Genomic DNA, 17,074 nt, shown 5'->3' on the forward strand with positions numbered 1-17,074 from the left:
ATCTCATCGGCCAGACCCACGACGGGCAGAGGAAGGAGGAGTACCCAGCAACAGCTCCTCCATCCTGCCTCAGCCGAGGAGAGGAAGGGCGGAGAGCGAAGGGAGGAGGCGAAAGCGTGAAGGAGAAACGGCCCAGGAGGAGAAATTAAGCATCGCCTCCGGTGAGGAGAAATCCCCCTCCATACCCACATATACACTCTTCAAGAGAAATGGGGAAAGACACCCCCCCCCCCCCCCCCCAAAACATCCACTGAGGAAATTTCTCCTCCTCATGCATCCAGCTTCAATTTACTGAAGAGACAGCGAATTAATCACCTCAGCCTCACTATTAGCGGGGGGCTGGCTGTCCTCCCCCCCCCCCAACGCCCCCGGGGGGCGTTGGGGGGGGGGAGGACAGTCAGCCCCCCCCAAGCCCACTCTGATGGGGACCCGCCAGGCCCCGCCACACCGGCTACCCCCAGCCCTGAGGCGCTTACGAGGGCAGGGCAAGGCGTTTCCCCTACCCCCATTCCCCGCTGTCTCGCCCCCCGCGCCCGAACGCCGCGTCCCTCACCGGCCTGGGTGGTGTCGCTGAGGTCGTGGTTGGCAGCGCTGGCCCGCGGGTAGTCACGGAGCTTCCTGCCGCTCAAACTGAGGGTACCGCTGGCCGCCGCTTCTTCTAAGGCTCGGTCCAAGGAGCGGCTCCATGAACCCGGGCCTGAGGGACCAGGTGGCGGAGGACAAACCACCGCGTTCCCCGCCGGCATCACGGCAGAGCCGCCCTCCGGCGCCGCCAGCACCGCGGCCGCCATTTCCCCCCCGCCGTATCCCGCCGCTGCTGCTGCTGCTGCTGCTGCTCCGGCTTCGCGCGCCACTGCGCAGGCGCGGGGAAGCTCAGCGACCGGCGGGGAGGGCGCAGGCGCCAGCCTTGACAGGGCGCGGAGTGCGCATGCGCAGCCGCCCGCCGGCGGGCCCGGGGAGGCGCGAAGCACTTCATTAAGGGCAAAAAAAAAAAAAACCCCACCCCACCACCAAAACAACCCCAAACAAACAAACAAAAACAACACACCACGAACCCGAAACATCCCCTTTTCGGGGCTGATTTTTCCACTCGCCTGGGGTAATCTGGCGTGCGAGGGCGCCCGCCTCGCCTTGACAACAGCTGTAGTGCCCATAGACCTTCTGAAACTCAGAAAAATTCCAGTTTTCCCCTGCCTGGGTGGGACGCCACACCAGCTGCTTGGCACAGGTTGGCTTTTGGGTGAGAACTGCTCCCCGCTGCTGGGTACGCTGTCAGACCCATTCCAGCAGCAAACAAAGGAGAAAACGCACATATCTGAACCAGGTGGGAACAGTACCAACTGCTTCATGGCTTTTTTTCCCTCGATGTCATCAATCCTTAAAAAGTCGCACTCTTTGCAGTGTCCAAATACACTCTGGGAAAGCACAGGTCAGCTGCTTACGCCGGAACTGTTGCATGTCCGAGCACTGCCTGAAGCTGGCAACCGTACAGACTTCAGCTGGTGACGAAGAACAATGCCTGCAGATAGTCAGGTGCCAAGGCACTCGCCATACTCAACACCTTATCAACTATATTTCCAGGCAGTATTTTTTTCCTGCACCACCAATAGCAGTGCTTCCACTCCTCATGAAAGCCTCCTGCCAGCATCGCACCGGAAAACACGACCGCGGTCGTTTATCAGTGTTGACGCTGATCCTGTAATACAAGGTTTAGATTACAGACACTTCTCGCTAGCAAGACATGTCACAGCAACATGAAAACCAGTGCTTGGGCTGGCAGATTAAGGGATCCGGTACGGTAATCACACCAAACCACTAAATTAGATGGTGCTACTGAAAAATACGTTAATAGCTGACACATTTAAATGCAAGTGAGCTCATACAGTGCCACTCCAAGGAGTGCTTAATTTTCAGGATATTAAGCTGGGCAATGAATGCAAGCCCTCTTTAAATTAGGCTGCTTTTTGGTATATTCTTCAGAACGTTTAATAAGAATTTAATCATTAAGAACCCCTTGAAGGATATCAGAAAATTCACATAACCAATATATTGCCCAGGTGGTTATAAGAGGAACAAGACAGTATGAAACCTGTAACTTTTTATTAAAAAAAAAAAAAAATTAACAGCTTCAGAATAGATCAAATGTAATAACTTCTCCAAAAAATACCAAAAGGTACAGTGTAAAGCATCTTCTCATTAAATACAAACTAGCATTTTTTGATGCATTGCATCAATGTTTTGCATCTACGTTGATGCAAAAGAATTTTTTTTGTTGCATCCTGGCACATGGAAAATGTATACACTGAAACAGGATGACTGACAACACTTTACCTACTCAAATTCTAACAGTGGGGTATTTTCTTAAAAAAAATTTCCTACTAGTAATTAAGAAAAAAACCTTAACACCATTATGTTTAGTTTGCTTCTGCTAAGGTATATTTTTCAACATTAAAAATAGGGGTTTAAGTACTATATAGTATCAGGATGCATTCTGACTTTAAAACTGCTATACAAACAAAAGCCCTTCTACTGTCAAATGCTCTTCAACATTGAAGTTCCGGTAAATGCTAGTTAACTTGGAATTTGAGATAAAAATGCAAGGAAACCAACTCTGTTAGAAGTCAAATGTAAATTCTTCAAGAACAATTAAAAGGAACTAAACCCACTTCAAACACCATAAACATTTCTGGATGCAGCAAGCCAATCACTCTTTTACCTGACTGTACCTAAATCTCATTGCTATAGAACAGTGTTAAATTCATCAGTTCCTGGTCTGGAAGCAATTCTGAACAGGTGCCTCAGTTTTAGGGATCATATAAATTCAGACTGAGGATGCCCCAGTTGTTACCATCCTGCAGATTCTGATGCACAAAGCTAAGCTTAAAGCAAGTGACTACATGCTCCCGCTTAACGCCTTACACATGCTGGCAAACTGAGGGCTTTTTTCCAACAACGTTCCCCAGTTTCAGCCAATTCCAAGATGTCTGACCACTCCTGATCAGCTTCACATCTTACCTCTCTTTGGTATATACAAACAAGTGCCATTAGATTGCTTGCCTCTGGCTATTTATAAGAGCCGGAGAAAACCCTCTGGGGCAAGGTATGCAAGATGAGAATCCTATGTCTGGGAGGGTAAGGAACTCTACCATACCACTGACTTTCTTGTGAACTGTTGTATTTATTCCTATGAAATTATTCAAAAATGTGAAGTTATTGCATTAAGTTTGTGAAAAAACTTACAAAAAGAAATAGAAAGCAAAAGTTTAAGAAAAAATAGGAGACAGACATACTCCATTTACAGAGGAGGATGAAGAACTCGAGCTATTTGTAATATAAATTACTCTCATACTGCCTGGGCAGTATTCCTCCAATATGATCTGGACCACTTTTAAGGATAAGAGTAGAATAGTCTCCATCCCAGTTACCTATTTTGGGTCTCAGCTAAAAGCTTTATTTGTGAAAGTGAGGATGCAAAACATTTAGTTTTCAAGAAAGGAAAAAAACTGAACTTCAAAAGCACAGAGGAGTACAACCAATGCTCCCATGAAAAATGCCGCTACATCACTACCAAAGTATTCATGGACTGAGGCTCCATGCCAAACTGCAGTCCAAAGGAAAGTTCATAGGCAGTCCCTAAAAAACCCTAAAATGGGGTTTGTAATGAAACACTTACACAATCTTTACCATAACAAAGGGGTCAAAGAACAGATACTGAGTACTCCTAGACAAAAAAACCCAACTTTTAAAACTTGTGTTTGTGTTTTGGTTGCAAGATGAACCAAAATCAGTGTTTGTCATCAGCTGGACAACGGAATCTTTTCCAACCAGGTGATGGTGCCACTCCAGCAGATCAGTTTCCCCACCTTCCCCCACTTAGGGCATGTCTTTTACCATTCAAAGTAAAAGTAATAAAGACAGATAGCTCTGCCACCGTCTTAGCAAGAAGTCTGGAGAATTTCAGTGAAGTATGCTGTATTCTTCTGCCCACTTTTGTCTCAGTTTCTTAGGTAGGTGGGATCAGTGCTCAAGCCCATCTGTCAGGTTAGCCCACTGTTACAAAACGGCTTCCTTTGTTCTGAGACAGCGCTGTTCTTTGTTCCTTCAGGATCCCAAAACGTTCGTTCAACGTCATCCCTGTCTGAAAAATAAAGTAATTTCAACACAAACGTAAAAGATGTTAATTTAATCAAAGTAACAGAGACAAAAATAATTTTTTCCTCATTCTGTATCATCACTTGACTCCTTAATTGCCTCACTTAGATTAAAAAAAAATGGGGGGGGGGTGGTGGTGGTAATTTGATTCCATCATTTCCTGCACCATTTAAAAATCAGATTGGACTATACATCAAGAGCTAGCATTTCTCAGAATTCATTAAGAACACATGATACGCAATGTCAAGACTGAAAGTCTGCTCAAAGTAATCTAAGTTAAACTGAGGACAGACAGACAGACTGAAAAAGGGAACTTTCACTACACTCATTTCCCCACACAGATTCTATGCATCTTCAACAAATGCAGCATTTTAACCATGTTAATGCAGCTTGCTTTCCAGTCCATCCAGTTGAGGCAGTAGACTGGGGTCCAAAAGTTCAATTAATTTTACAATATAGTAGTAGACTATTTTTGACATACGGCTTATTCACGGAAAGAACAAATCCAGACCGATGCACTGATCCCATGTAGTTTTCTACAGCTGGCAGTAAGGAGCTGGTTACAAGAACAGCATCTAACTCTGTCACCCTGTAAGAACTCCTTCAATGACAGCACTAAGATTCCTGCACCGCATCGCCTGTCTTCATGAATCTTGTGAAAAATTGCTCATCTTTCAAGCCTTTACATCATCACATTTGATTTTTTCCTAGATGCACAGCAAAAGTTGCCTAAGAAATTCAGCTGTCAGGGTTCCATGCAGGTTATACAACTGAGAAGCTCATCCCTGAATTACACACACTTGCTGATTCAAGCACAGCAGGAACACCAGAAGGCTTTTAAAAATATTCAGTAATTTAAATCCCATTTAAAGCATGTGGGCATGCAAGACATGAACTAGAGGAACAGGAACAGTGAGTTTAGTTACTTGCTTAAAGTTACATAGCACATTAGTGGAAGAACTGGAAGTGGAAACGAGAAGTAGTCACTAGTTCCCTCTTTCTGTCACTAGTGAGTCTAGGAAGAAAGTACCTGAATCACTGGCTTTTATTGGTCTTGAAACTGCTTCCACAGTTAAGGAAAGAAACTGCATTTACCTGTTTTCCAACACTGTTAATATCAAACTGCAATGGAACGCCTTTGGGAATCTTCTTCTCTTCAGATTGGTCCCTCTTCATCAGAAATGGTGGCACAGGAGTACAAGTTAGTCGTAACTTCTGGGAACTGTGAAAGAAGGATGTTAGAAAGAACACATTAATACATGTTTTTTGTAATCAAGCTTTAATGCCGATAGAGGTATGAATTTTTCCATCAGGCCATTTGATCAGGCTGGCTCAATAGCTGGATGGCACAAATTCAAGAATGTAAAAGTCAGGCAGAACTATAAAAGGGTAGGATTTGTTACGGTTATCAGATAGCAAGTGTCCCAACAGGAAGCGATCTTATCTTTTCTCTCTCAATACTACTGACAAATGCATAATTTGCAGTTAATTATTCCCATAAATGCAAAAAATAATTGGTAGTGTTCCTTACAGATAAAATGCTACTAAGGAAAAAGCTACTCAAGAGATTTTTAAAGTAAAACACCTCATGAAACAACAGTACCATCAACTTCCCAAAGACAAATACAACAATGCTTCCTTTAAGCAGAATTCTAGCAGTATCTTTACGAATCAAGAAGGAACTATTACCATCACTCATCAACTAGGGGCTCATTCATTTTTATTCAGATAGGGGAGGAAAACAGTTGCAATACAGTCTGATTTGGAAGAGGCAGACAAAGTGAAAATCTACCAGCCCACCACTCTTCAACTCCATACACTACATCAAGCTCCTAACTGGGAGATGCCTTGGGAAATCCAGCTGTAATATTATTCAAACACAGCTCAGAAACACTCAGAAAGGGGGCAGATTTAAAAGTCTTCACAAGAAGCTGTGACCTTGAGGTCATCTGAAATACTATCTGAAAGGAACTTGCTAAATGGCTCAGAACAGCGATTTCAGCTATGTTAAGAACATTTCAGAACTTTTTTGAAAACTCACATTGGGGTTATGATTGCTCCTGGGTTGTCAATGGATACAGTCAGAATCCCTCCACTCGTGGTAGAAGTTCGCCATCTAGTTTGAGAACACAGAAATCACTTACAAAAGCACTGCAGAAATTTCAGTCAGAGTATCTTTAAACGTGTGTCCAAAACACTAGCTAGTAAAGAAGGTACAAGCTTTTGGAATATAGGTCAGTACAAGACCAGATGCAGTCAAACAATCCACAAGAAGCTTGGCCATTGATTCTTGTATCTTTTACATTGTCTAAACCTATTCAGGTGAGTGCTAGGTCACATGCTGGCATGGTGTACCAGAACTACAACACTGACTGGAATGTTCACCTTTTTAAAACATTGTTTCCTTGCCACAGATGGGGCCAAAATGGTCCTCACAGCAAATCAAAGAGGTGACAGACTGCAGGTCTGTGGCATATGCTGCTTACTTAGCCTGCTGTGTTACCAACAAACAAGTTGCAAAGAGCCCAGCAGGCACAGACTGATACGGGAAGAATACGTGGGGGGAGAGCCGAGCGTCCACCTTGTGACCTGCCTTGCTTATTTGCGAACTGCTTCATAGGCTTTTATGTATATTAAATAAAATGGAAATTACATCAAGACCTCAGGAGAACATTGACATTTGAATTTTTCTTCCAGTCTATGCAGTATTCATGAGTAGTAGAGATTAGTCTGATCCTCTGAAGCTACCACTTTCCCCCTCATTTCTGCAAGCATCTTATGCAAACAAACTCCTTCTGGTTAAATCAGAAGATAATTTAGGAAATAACTGAGAATAGGGGGAGGATCACTGTCACTCAGCTGATATGCCTACAGGGGAAAAAAAAACCCATTCAATTATCATAGCCAGGAAGCCAGAACTAAAATGAGAATCATACAAGTAACCAAACTGACATTTTCCAAATTAAATACTTACTGACGAGTTCTCTTTACTGTCTGATTATCAAGATCATCTGTTGACTGCACTTGGGCCTGCACCTGAAAACACATCAATACAGATGTGGGATTTGAATACTGTTTCAATTCCCATTGTAGCAGCTGGAAATACAGCAGTTCAAGAATAGAAGTGGAAAGCTGTTTGTACACTCTGCACAAACGGGGTTGTACTTTCAGAGGGACTTGAAAGAAAACTACCCTATTACCATTTAAGACACTGGAAAGAAATTACTTTAAGAACACAAAATGATTTAAACAAAATTGTCAATAACAAGTCACTTAATCAATAAAGAGATGGAACCATTTTTTTGGACTATGTTAGCAAACATACACTTTACTAAGATACACCAAAATGTTACCAGGCCAGCAAGTAAAACCTGGCTAGCTCCTAATCTGATCAATGTTAACATACATAATATCCAATATGCCACTAAGTCCCACTCCTGTTTTAAAGGACTCTGGTTTTGTTTTTCTTCCTTCTGATCCTGTCTGTAATTCTGCAATCCACGCAGATGGAAGACAGCAGCTACCTACAGTCACAGCAATGGCAGATGTAGAACGAGAGCACAAATGAAAACCGAGAACACCACTAGCATTCACTGCAAACTCTCTATTCTCTTGATCTTACTCAAAAAACCTAAAAAATCCTTAAGTAACTAAAATAATAACTTAGATAACTAAAATAAATAACCCCCAAATAACTTTAAAAAAACAAAAAACCCCACCACCATCAGATTCTAAAACATGTTTCTGGTCTATCCTTCGCCCGAAGGCAATTTTTGAAAGCCGCACAGTGCTTTCTAACATTTACTTTTAAAAGGAAAAATTAATACCTTGCAACTACCCTCAAACATTCTGACAAGTTCCATGCCCCTCTGAACGTTCCAGCTACACTGGAACAGGAAGCAAGACTCAATGGGTTACAGTAACTGAAGAGGACAAGTACATTTCCCTAGAAGAACCCGTGCCTATTTCCCAGTCTATCTCAAGGTTCCACTCAGATCTGATGTTCAAAGTTGATTCATTAATATTGGTGTTATAGGTTAGCTTAGAACCTGTGGCACAATTTTGTTGTTGTTTTCAGTAATTTTTATTACCTTCAAGCCCCTTCTAAACAGGAAAGTTGCTTGACGAGTGTCTTTCTGCTGATTTAGTTTGTTTCCAATTCTGGCAAAAGTGGACGGCATGTTATTCCTGTAATATTTATTAAAATATAGTTATCAAAGGCTCCACAGATAACATCTTAGAGAAACCACTATGCAAGCCAGGAAACTGCCAATGTATTACTCATAAATGGAGAAATCACTTCTGTTAGATAGAAGCCTAGCACTTCTATGTCACAGGACAGTATGGTTATTAATTCTGCTTCTTACTTTGCCCAGTATCCTCCAGCACTTTAAGCACTGCTGATTAGACAAAAAAAAAAAAAAAAAAAGGAGCAGTCTTGATATGTATAAAGAAAGTTTGTTTACAGTTTCCACAAAAGTCACATAGTGAAAATTTTCATCATGGAGACCAGTTAAGATACAGTTCTAACAGACACGTTAATTCCAGCACAAATAAAACATGCAATAGCTTCCATCAAACTGAAGATGGCACCAGGTTCCACAACGGCATTTTATTTAGAAAGTTCACTAAACCATGGCTGTCACTTCAAAGCTACAGAAATCCACATGTTGGCCATTTCCATATAGGCTGCCTATGATTTAAACAAAGGCAGAATACCAGGTGCTCATAAATAGAGGTACTGCCTGAGTGCTCCACACAGTAATTAATATCTGGCTTTGTATCGAGACCACGTTTGTCCCATGCTCGACTTCCAGATTTGTAGAACTTCATACACACGATAGTCTTGACCGTATTACTACTACCAGTACGTACCGTCCTCTCTTGGACTCAGTCCTGTCAAACAAGACTCACTACAGAAAGTTGTCAAGAAGAGTTCAGAAAGCAGACTTGGTATTTTACCTTCTGTTTAGCGGGGCAGGCCTCCTGAGGGCTGGTGCTTGTTTTCTCTGCATTTCGGATTGTCTCTGCAGGTTTGTTTTCTTTTTCAAAACTGGATAATTACGCTGTGCATTCTTAAAAAACAATACATGCATAGAGTGTATACGTATACTGTATACACACAAACACTTTTCCTTCAATTTCCATTTACAAACTGCATATAGAATACATTTGGCTTTGCCCACCTTTCACAGACTAGTATAATTTGAAAATACCGTCTACACTTTCATGAATTCTGTATTCCACTCATTACCAGGCCAAAAAAAAAAAAAAAAAAGCAGAGCTTAGCAGTTACTTTTCGACTACTGTATCTCCCTAAACTGACAAAATACATGCTCCACATGTCTTTCACAAGACGTAATAGACGTCTTCTTCACAAACCCAAAAGCAATCCCCGTTCTACAATACTGAATGAGAGGGAGTAGGCAACAATGCACTGGAGGAGTGCAAAAGAGCGAGTCTACTCATGGAGTTAAGTATTTTGCAAAAGCTTCCGGTTTTGTAACAGGCACATGCTTAACACCTGCATCTCAGCTGAATCATTCGTTTGTAACAAAGCAATGCAAAACCAAGAAATCCTAGTAAGTTTTTCTTGTAAAAATAAAGTAACTGCCTCCATACTTGCATAGAATATACTTTGTACTTCAATTTTCATGACTTGCAACCGAATTAGGGGTTAAAAAACCCCTTTCAAACCTAGTCATTAACCACCCCTTTCAAAACAAACAAGAACTCATCTAACACATGCCCAATTTAATAAAAAGGTTGTACAGATGTATCCATTTTCTATTTCAGTGGCACTGTTCTAAAGCCATTGTGCCTCATTTTTTTAATCTGCTTTTACATGAACCTCTAGAATTGCATTAATTACCTTCTCGCTAAGCGGCTGTCTGTTCAGAGGACTAATTCCTTTGTGTGAACCCATTGCTTTCTTGGCTGCCAAGCCAGTTATAACTCCGTAAGAACGCTTCTTCCCTGCTATCTTCTTTCTGCGTCCCAAACGATTTTTACCATAACCTGCAACAAGCATGAAGAGTTCAACAATTCTTATCGAAAGAAAAAGCTTATTGCTTTAAGACGCTATGCAGGCAACACCAGTTATTTGGTTGCACACTTCAAGCCTTAGAGCAGAAGCTGTCACTATACTTGAAGACAATTTGGTCATTCGATTATTTTAGTAGATCTGTCCCAAGCCCTAGCACAACAATAATCAGCTTCTCATATAGATCACAGTTTTGCTCTAGTTCGTTGCATTAATTTATGTTGAAAATTTGTTGACATGTCTACAGGGACAACTTAAGAGTCATTCTGGCATAGAAAACTATCAAAATACTCTGAAATGGAACTTCATCAAGTGCTGAATAATACAAAACCAACCAACCAAAAAAACCAGCTCCCCACCCATTCAGCAAACTTTAAATTACCAGTTTAATTTAAAGAAAAGAAAAGGGAAAAAAAAAGCAACTTCAAAGCTTATTTATTTAGATCAGTGGTTCCCAAGACGTGACTTAAGAAAAAAAGAATATAGCTATTGGCCCACAAAACCATATTAAACGGCGTATGAATTACATCACATTTAAAGTGTTTTCAATTAGAAGTCTGCATGGCAGCCTGGATGAAACTGAGAATTGAAAGCAGCCTTTGAATATAAAAGGCTTGTAAGTCTGAGGTCTGTAGTATAAACATCTGAAATCTCCAGTTACAAGGGTTTGGTTAACCCTGTCTGGAGCCATTTAGCTTCACGTTATGAATACAGACCATGCTTCAGTTTTATCCCCAAGTATCATCCTCTTTAGAGCCTCAGACTGCAAGACAAATTTAAGACTGAGGAGTCAGCTCTACAGCAACAGACACATCTAGCTTTGACATATCTGACTTCATAGCATCGAGAAGAAATCTGTGCTTCTTCATGAGACAGGAGCCGGGACATGAAGTAAGCCATCGATCAGAACCCAGCTTAGATAAATTTGCTATGGAGAAACTGCTATGTACCCACATTTTGTGGATGGTTAGCAAATGCTCTTCTTTTCAAATACAAAAGCTGAGAAACAGGGTTACTTAGGCTGAAAGGGACCTCACAAGCTCTCTGCACCCTCTGCTGAAATAAACGACAACCTCAAAGTTAGCTAAGGCTGCACAGGGTTTTGTGCAGTTGCATTCTGTGTATCACCAAGGACAACTTTTATTTAAATGAACAATGTTCTTCTCTCTGCTTCTGCCCCCAAAAGCTGAAAAGCGTCCCAGCTCAAGTTCCTCGCTTCTTTCCAGAGAGTTTGGCAGCTGCTTCTAAAACCACAAGGAATTGAACGCTGTCGATCGTTTGTGGTTTCTGTAGCTGTCCACAAACAACAGAGGATTTGCTACTTATCAGAGTAACTTCAATGGCAATGGAGCAGCAATAAATCTATTGGTCATAAGCTACTAATAACCAGAATGGTCAGAAGAACTATTTAATGATACCTGCCGCTCAAAAAACAATACAAAGAGGTTTGCTTTCAATTGGAGAAAATGTGTGGAGCTGTATAGGAGGGAGCAGTTAAAGCTATCCACAACATTTCAACATGTCATGAATCTGGCAATTTTGCAAAGAAAAAGTTTGCTTTTTCCTAGAACAAAGGCAGGCAAGGAGGGAAGGTTCCAAGAGAGAAAAGTAACTTCCAAGACGGTTGTATTCAGAGTTTTGTATTTGCAGCTCAAGTTCCTCCTAAAATTCTAAATTCTAATACTTGCTTCTTTTGTGCCCTTTGGATCATAAACAATTGCATTTGACAACTGTGGTCATAAATAGAAGCTTATGTGTTTGATAATCTACAACTTAAATTCACTTACTACACAAATATTCTTACACAAATATTCTTACACTTGGGATGACCGATGTAAAATATTTTCCTGCACTGTTACCGATTTACTAAAGATGCACAAATTAAGTAACACTGCTATGTTGGCCTGTATAAAAAACAAAACTCCTCTGAGCCCTGAGCAACACGACATTCCACGGATCCCCAAAGACATTTGTGTCTAAGACGCTAACTATGAGCTGCTGCTACAAGAAATACTAAGCAACAACAAAGACAAAATGGGGATCACTGTGAATACACCAGACAGATGTGTATTTGTTTTAAATGAATACTACTAAACAAGAAATTGCACGCATTAACTTAAACACTTCATTAGTTTGGATTGAGGTGGTAAGCTTTCTGGTTAGAGAGTATTTTTCCATATTTTGATAACCCAGTGCTAAAAAGGTACTTTTCAAAATGAAGCATAAGTAAAACCAGCCTATACTTCAAGCAGGTGCTGGCCATGTACTGGATTCAAACCTGGGAATCATTTTAGAGTATGACTCCTGTTTATCAGAAAAACAAAACAAAACAAAACAAAAAACCCCCAAAAACCCCACACAAACCCAAACCCCTGACAGTTACTCAGGGAATCTACAGTAAAGCTGTTACTGTGCACTTTTCCTCTCTTCACTCCCTGTATGATTTTTTTTCCCACTTTTGTATTCCACTGTAAAAACACTGGCTCAAGAAGGCTAACATGGTGCTTCCTTTGCATCCCAAGGTCTTCACAAGAAAAGCCGATTCAGACACTCTACACTATCCATTTATATATCCCAGAGGCAGCATTACAGTTTGCAGTAACAGCTATTTTGGGAAGACCTACTAGGAGCATTCCACCTAGCAAATATAAATATGCTGCCTCTTTTGCACAAAGCTCTGAGCTCTGGCAAGGCCTCCACATTTCCTAATATACAGGCTTTGGCATAAGCACTCTTTCTATCCATCTCTGAGAAGGGACAAAGTATCAACACGATTTCCAAAATTAAAATAAATTTTAAAAAATCAGAAAGCAAGCCAATCCTTCCTTGAGTCAAACAGAGTCCATCAAGCACCTAAGCTCCCTGTTGGCCAAACACATCAACGACTTTCTCACACTGAACCAGAAACAAAACCGAACATAAACAGATCACAAAGAACTGAATTATAGTCAAAACTGCATATGACACTATTTGAAAGACACCTGAACTGACCATGTCAATCCATACATTTTCATTAGGTTACATTTCAGCTAAAAAAAAAAAAAAACCAAACATTGCACAATCCACAACATGTTTGACATACACACCTTTCTGCTGTTGGATTCCCCACTTGGAGCCTGGTGTCCTGAACTGTCGAGTTCGATTCTGCTGAAGCCCTCTTTTCATTTTGGGGGAATACTGTTTTCTCTCTTCTTTCTTGTTCAGTTTAATTATATCATCTGTAAGCAGAAAATAAAAAAAGAAAGATTTGACACATTGCAGACATATCCTAGTTCTGAAGAAAAAAAACTAGCAGGTTGGAGTCATGGGAAACAGACCAATTAATCTTGCAAAGCCAGCACATACAAGCTAAGTTTCCAGAAATATCTCTATAAAATATCCAGTTCCTGTTAGTCTTACAGAACTTCCTTTATAATATAATGCCCTAGCAAAAGAGAAGCAGTTGCATATGTCCATAACATCCAGGAGAGTTGAAAGATCGTGGCATTCCGTCCAGCATGAAATTTTAAATTGAATGACTACATTAGTTTTTGTATACCATGAAAGAGAAGGTAACCCCACCACCAACAGACTTTGCAGATTCCAGACAATATGTCAGTTCAAGCCTTAGTTCTTTCAGCCTAAGTTACTTAAGAAAAATCACACAGAAAGAACTCAGCCTTATCAGTTATCTTCATGGTGTTCACTGTGGTTGAGACGATGGGAAGAAAAGACAGCAAGACTTCTCTCCCCAGGTATCTGCAATCCAAAGCAATCACCTATTGTCCAGGGAAACAATGTTGAACAAATTATTAATCAGTTTAAGAATGTGTAAGATAATAAACTGATGAAAAGTGAACAGCAGGTCTGTCAAGTGCAAATCATGCCACACTGCTTTGACTTCCTTCACTGATCTGGTAGCTGGCTCAGGAGATAAGAGTAAAGCAACAGATGTGGCATGCTTTTATTTGACTGTTAGCTTGTTTACAAAAACAACATAAAGGAAAATGTCAAATTATGTTTATTGCATCTAGATCAGGAGAGCACAACTGATAAAAATGTTATGTGTCAACAGGGAGCTACCACAAACACACGGACATCCTTTTTTGAGTCAGGAAGAGATGGGAACGGGGTTACTGCATTTAACAGAGTTCAAATGGACTCGGGCAGGGTAGAACAGAGAAAACAGTGTAAAGGAAAAAAAAAAATCACAGCATTGGATAACAAAGTTTTGTATCCTGCTGAAGTAAAGCTAAGAGAAAATCAGCTTTGCTGTAAAAATGACTGAATACTCAGAAAAAATATATCAGGATAAGGAATACTGATACAGGCCACTGAGGGTTTGATTTCTATAGAATCTTCTTTACCAAAGGGATCATCCCTAGGGGAATGATTCCCAAGCTATCCTTTTTATATGACAAAGGAAACCAAAGCCACTTCAAAATGGTATACAGTTCCAAAATAGCAGAAACAATCACTGCCAGCATTAGTACTCAATGAGGAGCATTATTTGAACTTAGCACCACTAAACTGATGTTCAACAAAAACTAAAACTTCCAAAACTGTTAGAGCAGAATATGTAATTCTGTGCAATGGCTGCTTCCATTCCTATGTACCTGCAATACAAACCCACCATGTTCAGAAAGCACGGATCCTTGCTTCACAGTTCATCTGCTCCGTCTTACATTTTTGCAAGTTAGCTGTTGCTGCACACAGCGTTACAAGTTGTTAAATAGAAGAAAGTAAGTGTCAGCTATTTTCTTACTTGGGGAAATGAAGGATATCTGGGACTTTACGCATTTGTTGGCTGAGACACTCTTATGCATTCTCTAATCTTGCCTGAGATCAGAGATCAAACCTATAGCTGGAACAGCAGAATAATCTGGGAACATTATCAAACTAGAAGCTTAGCTTCAGATGAGTTGCACATAACACACGAGCAACAAAAAGTTTAATCTTTATTACTACATGAGAAAATATTAAACCTTAAGATCTAGATCTTAAGATTCCCTCGATTAATGCTGTGGGGTGTTTTTTATATCATGATAGATGTGGGACTGCATCTTATCTTTGTTTACAACAGACCACACATCTTTGACTTGGGGACAGCGGGCATATATGACACTGTTCTCATGCAAGTTACCCTTGCAAGGAAACAAGTTAAGGGACACACCCACTCACAACAGCTTCTTGAACAAAACGTCACCATGACACCACACCAGTCCTTTACAATTTGTTATTAGTCAACATCCAGGCCATGTAGCAGTGGCTAAATGAAAGGTTAATTTTGTCAAGGAAGAAACATTAGAATATATGAAAACAGAACTAGCCACTGAGAATCAATAACTATATTAATCTCAGTAGCCTTGGACACAAAGATACAGTCTGCTAAACTATAAGTAAAAATAGATTTATATGGATGCTGTAATGCTACTCCACATTCAAACTCTAAACATCATTTCACAAGTTATCTCTGTTGCCAAAACAAAGAACTCCACTGGATCATTTAGAGAAGGAAAAATTGTAAAAATCCTCTTATTTTAAGGTGGCCCCCAAAGGCCAAGTCTACCGTTAACATTACAGTTCACACCATGGTTTCACTTTTTGAAGCAAGTCTCCTGATAGTACCTATCTACCATGCTCTGGTAGCGTCATGGAGCAATCTTGGGAGTATACAAAACCAATTTTTTGGGATAACTGGAACTAAACTGGAAGATGCACTCCAGTAATGCACCAAATGTGTCCCCAGCTGTTAAGGGGACTCAGCACATAGAACCAGAGCAGAAGTACTCCGAGTTACCTCTTTGAAATCTACACAGCATGGATGTCAGTGTCTCAGATACACTGGAGAGACCCAGCTCTGCAGATCTGCAATGAGCCTGTGCAACTTCCTAATGCACACAACCAATGGGAAGGCAGGGGTGAAAGCGGGGCGGATTGTCACAGGAAACTACGTGGTAGAGACAACCTCACGCTTGATCTGACTGTAAAATACTGCAGAGGAGTTACAAAGGAGACTTGCCATTACCAACTTCCAAGCCTGGGAAGAAAAAAAGGCAAGGCCGGCTGAGCAGCAACCTAACCACCCCCGCCCCTGCAATTACGAGCACTGGGACGCTCCCCCAGCGCCACCCAGCAAAGAGCCCCGGCACGGCGGGCCTGACTGCTGCCAAAGGCACGCAGCGCCCCGGTCTTCGGCCTGCTGCGGACACCCAGATGGAACAAAGGGGACCCACCCCGCTGAACCCGGCTCCTCCCTAGGTAGGGACAGTGACCCCCGGGCCCAGACCCCCGGGAGCCCCGCCACCCCCGGGGGCACAGCCGGGCCTCGCCTGCCGTCCCGCAGGCCCCCGAAGCCTGCCCGCATTCCGCTCCCCCGCCGCGCCCTAGCTGTGGTAGGGTCCTAACGCCCCCCCACCCGCCCGACTTGGCGCAGGCCGCCTCCCTGCGCCCCCCCATTGGTTCCGCCCGCGCCAGTGCCCGGCAAAGCCCATTGGTTCGTTCCGCCCCCCCCCCGGCCCTAGCGCTTGGTTCAGCCCGCGCCCCTCCAGCCTCTCCCCCACAGCGGCGGGCCCCAGGCGCTCTCCTCACCGAGTGACATGTCGATCTTCTCCAGGCTGTCGCTGCTGCCGTTCCGGGCCCCCGCCGCAGCCGAGGAACCGGAAAGCGGCACCGCAGCCCCGAACCCGCTCATGGCTGCCCGCAGGACCACCGCCGCCTCCCCTCACCGACTCAGCCGACGGCCCGCACGCATGCGCAGGGTGCGGCCGCGCATGCGCCGCAGCCCTCCCCCGCAGGCGCTGGCAGCTCGCGCATGCGCAGTAACCTCTCCCCGGCCCCGGGAGCCGCCGCCCGCGCCGGGAGGGGAGGAGTCGCCCCTCGTCCGCTCCACCCCCCGCT

At 42.6% G+C, this 17,074-nt stretch overlaps 2 protein-coding genes across 3 annotated transcripts in view; both read right to left on the reverse strand.

The window, feature by feature from the left end:
* The window catches only part of LRCH3 (leucine rich repeats and calponin homology domain containing 3), a 63,102-nt gene extending 62,311 nt beyond the window's left edge, over positions 1–791 (reverse strand). The window contains exon 1 of the mRNA XM_075716315.1: positions 554–791. Within this exon, the coding sequence (XP_075572430.1) occupies positions 554–791 (238 nt within the window). The remainder of the gene's footprint in view (positions 1–553) is intronic.
* Positions 792–2,090: 1,299 nt separating this feature from the next.
* FYTTD1 (forty-two-three domain containing 1) lies at positions 2,091–16,868 on the reverse strand. Of its 2 annotated transcripts, none has more exons than XM_075716378.1 (9): positions 16,766–16,868; positions 13,282–13,413; positions 10,025–10,170; positions 9,115–9,227; positions 8,244–8,340; positions 7,127–7,188; positions 6,194–6,268; positions 5,248–5,374; positions 2,091–4,138 (listed from the first exon to the last, which is right to left on the reverse strand). In XM_075716378.1, exons 1-9 carry the CDS (start codon positions 16,866–16,868, stop codon positions 4,043–4,045), a joined length of 951 nt encoding a protein of 316 aa, XP_075572493.1. In that variant the 3' UTR covers positions 2,091–4,042. The 2 variants fall into 2 exon arrangements, with proteins under 2 accessions (XP_075572493.1, XP_075572494.1); XM_075716379.1 differs by lacking the exon at positions 16,766–16,868 and adding an exon at positions 15,975–16,003.
* Between the last annotated feature and the right edge of the window lie 206 nt (positions 16,869–17,074).

The sequence above is a fragment of the Pelecanus crispus genome, chromosome 9 (genome assembly GCF_030463565.1).
Source record: "Pelecanus crispus isolate bPelCri1 chromosome 9, bPelCri1.pri, whole genome shotgun sequence".
Taxonomy (NCBI): Eukaryota; Metazoa; Chordata; class Aves; order Pelecaniformes; family Pelecanidae; genus Pelecanus; species Pelecanus crispus.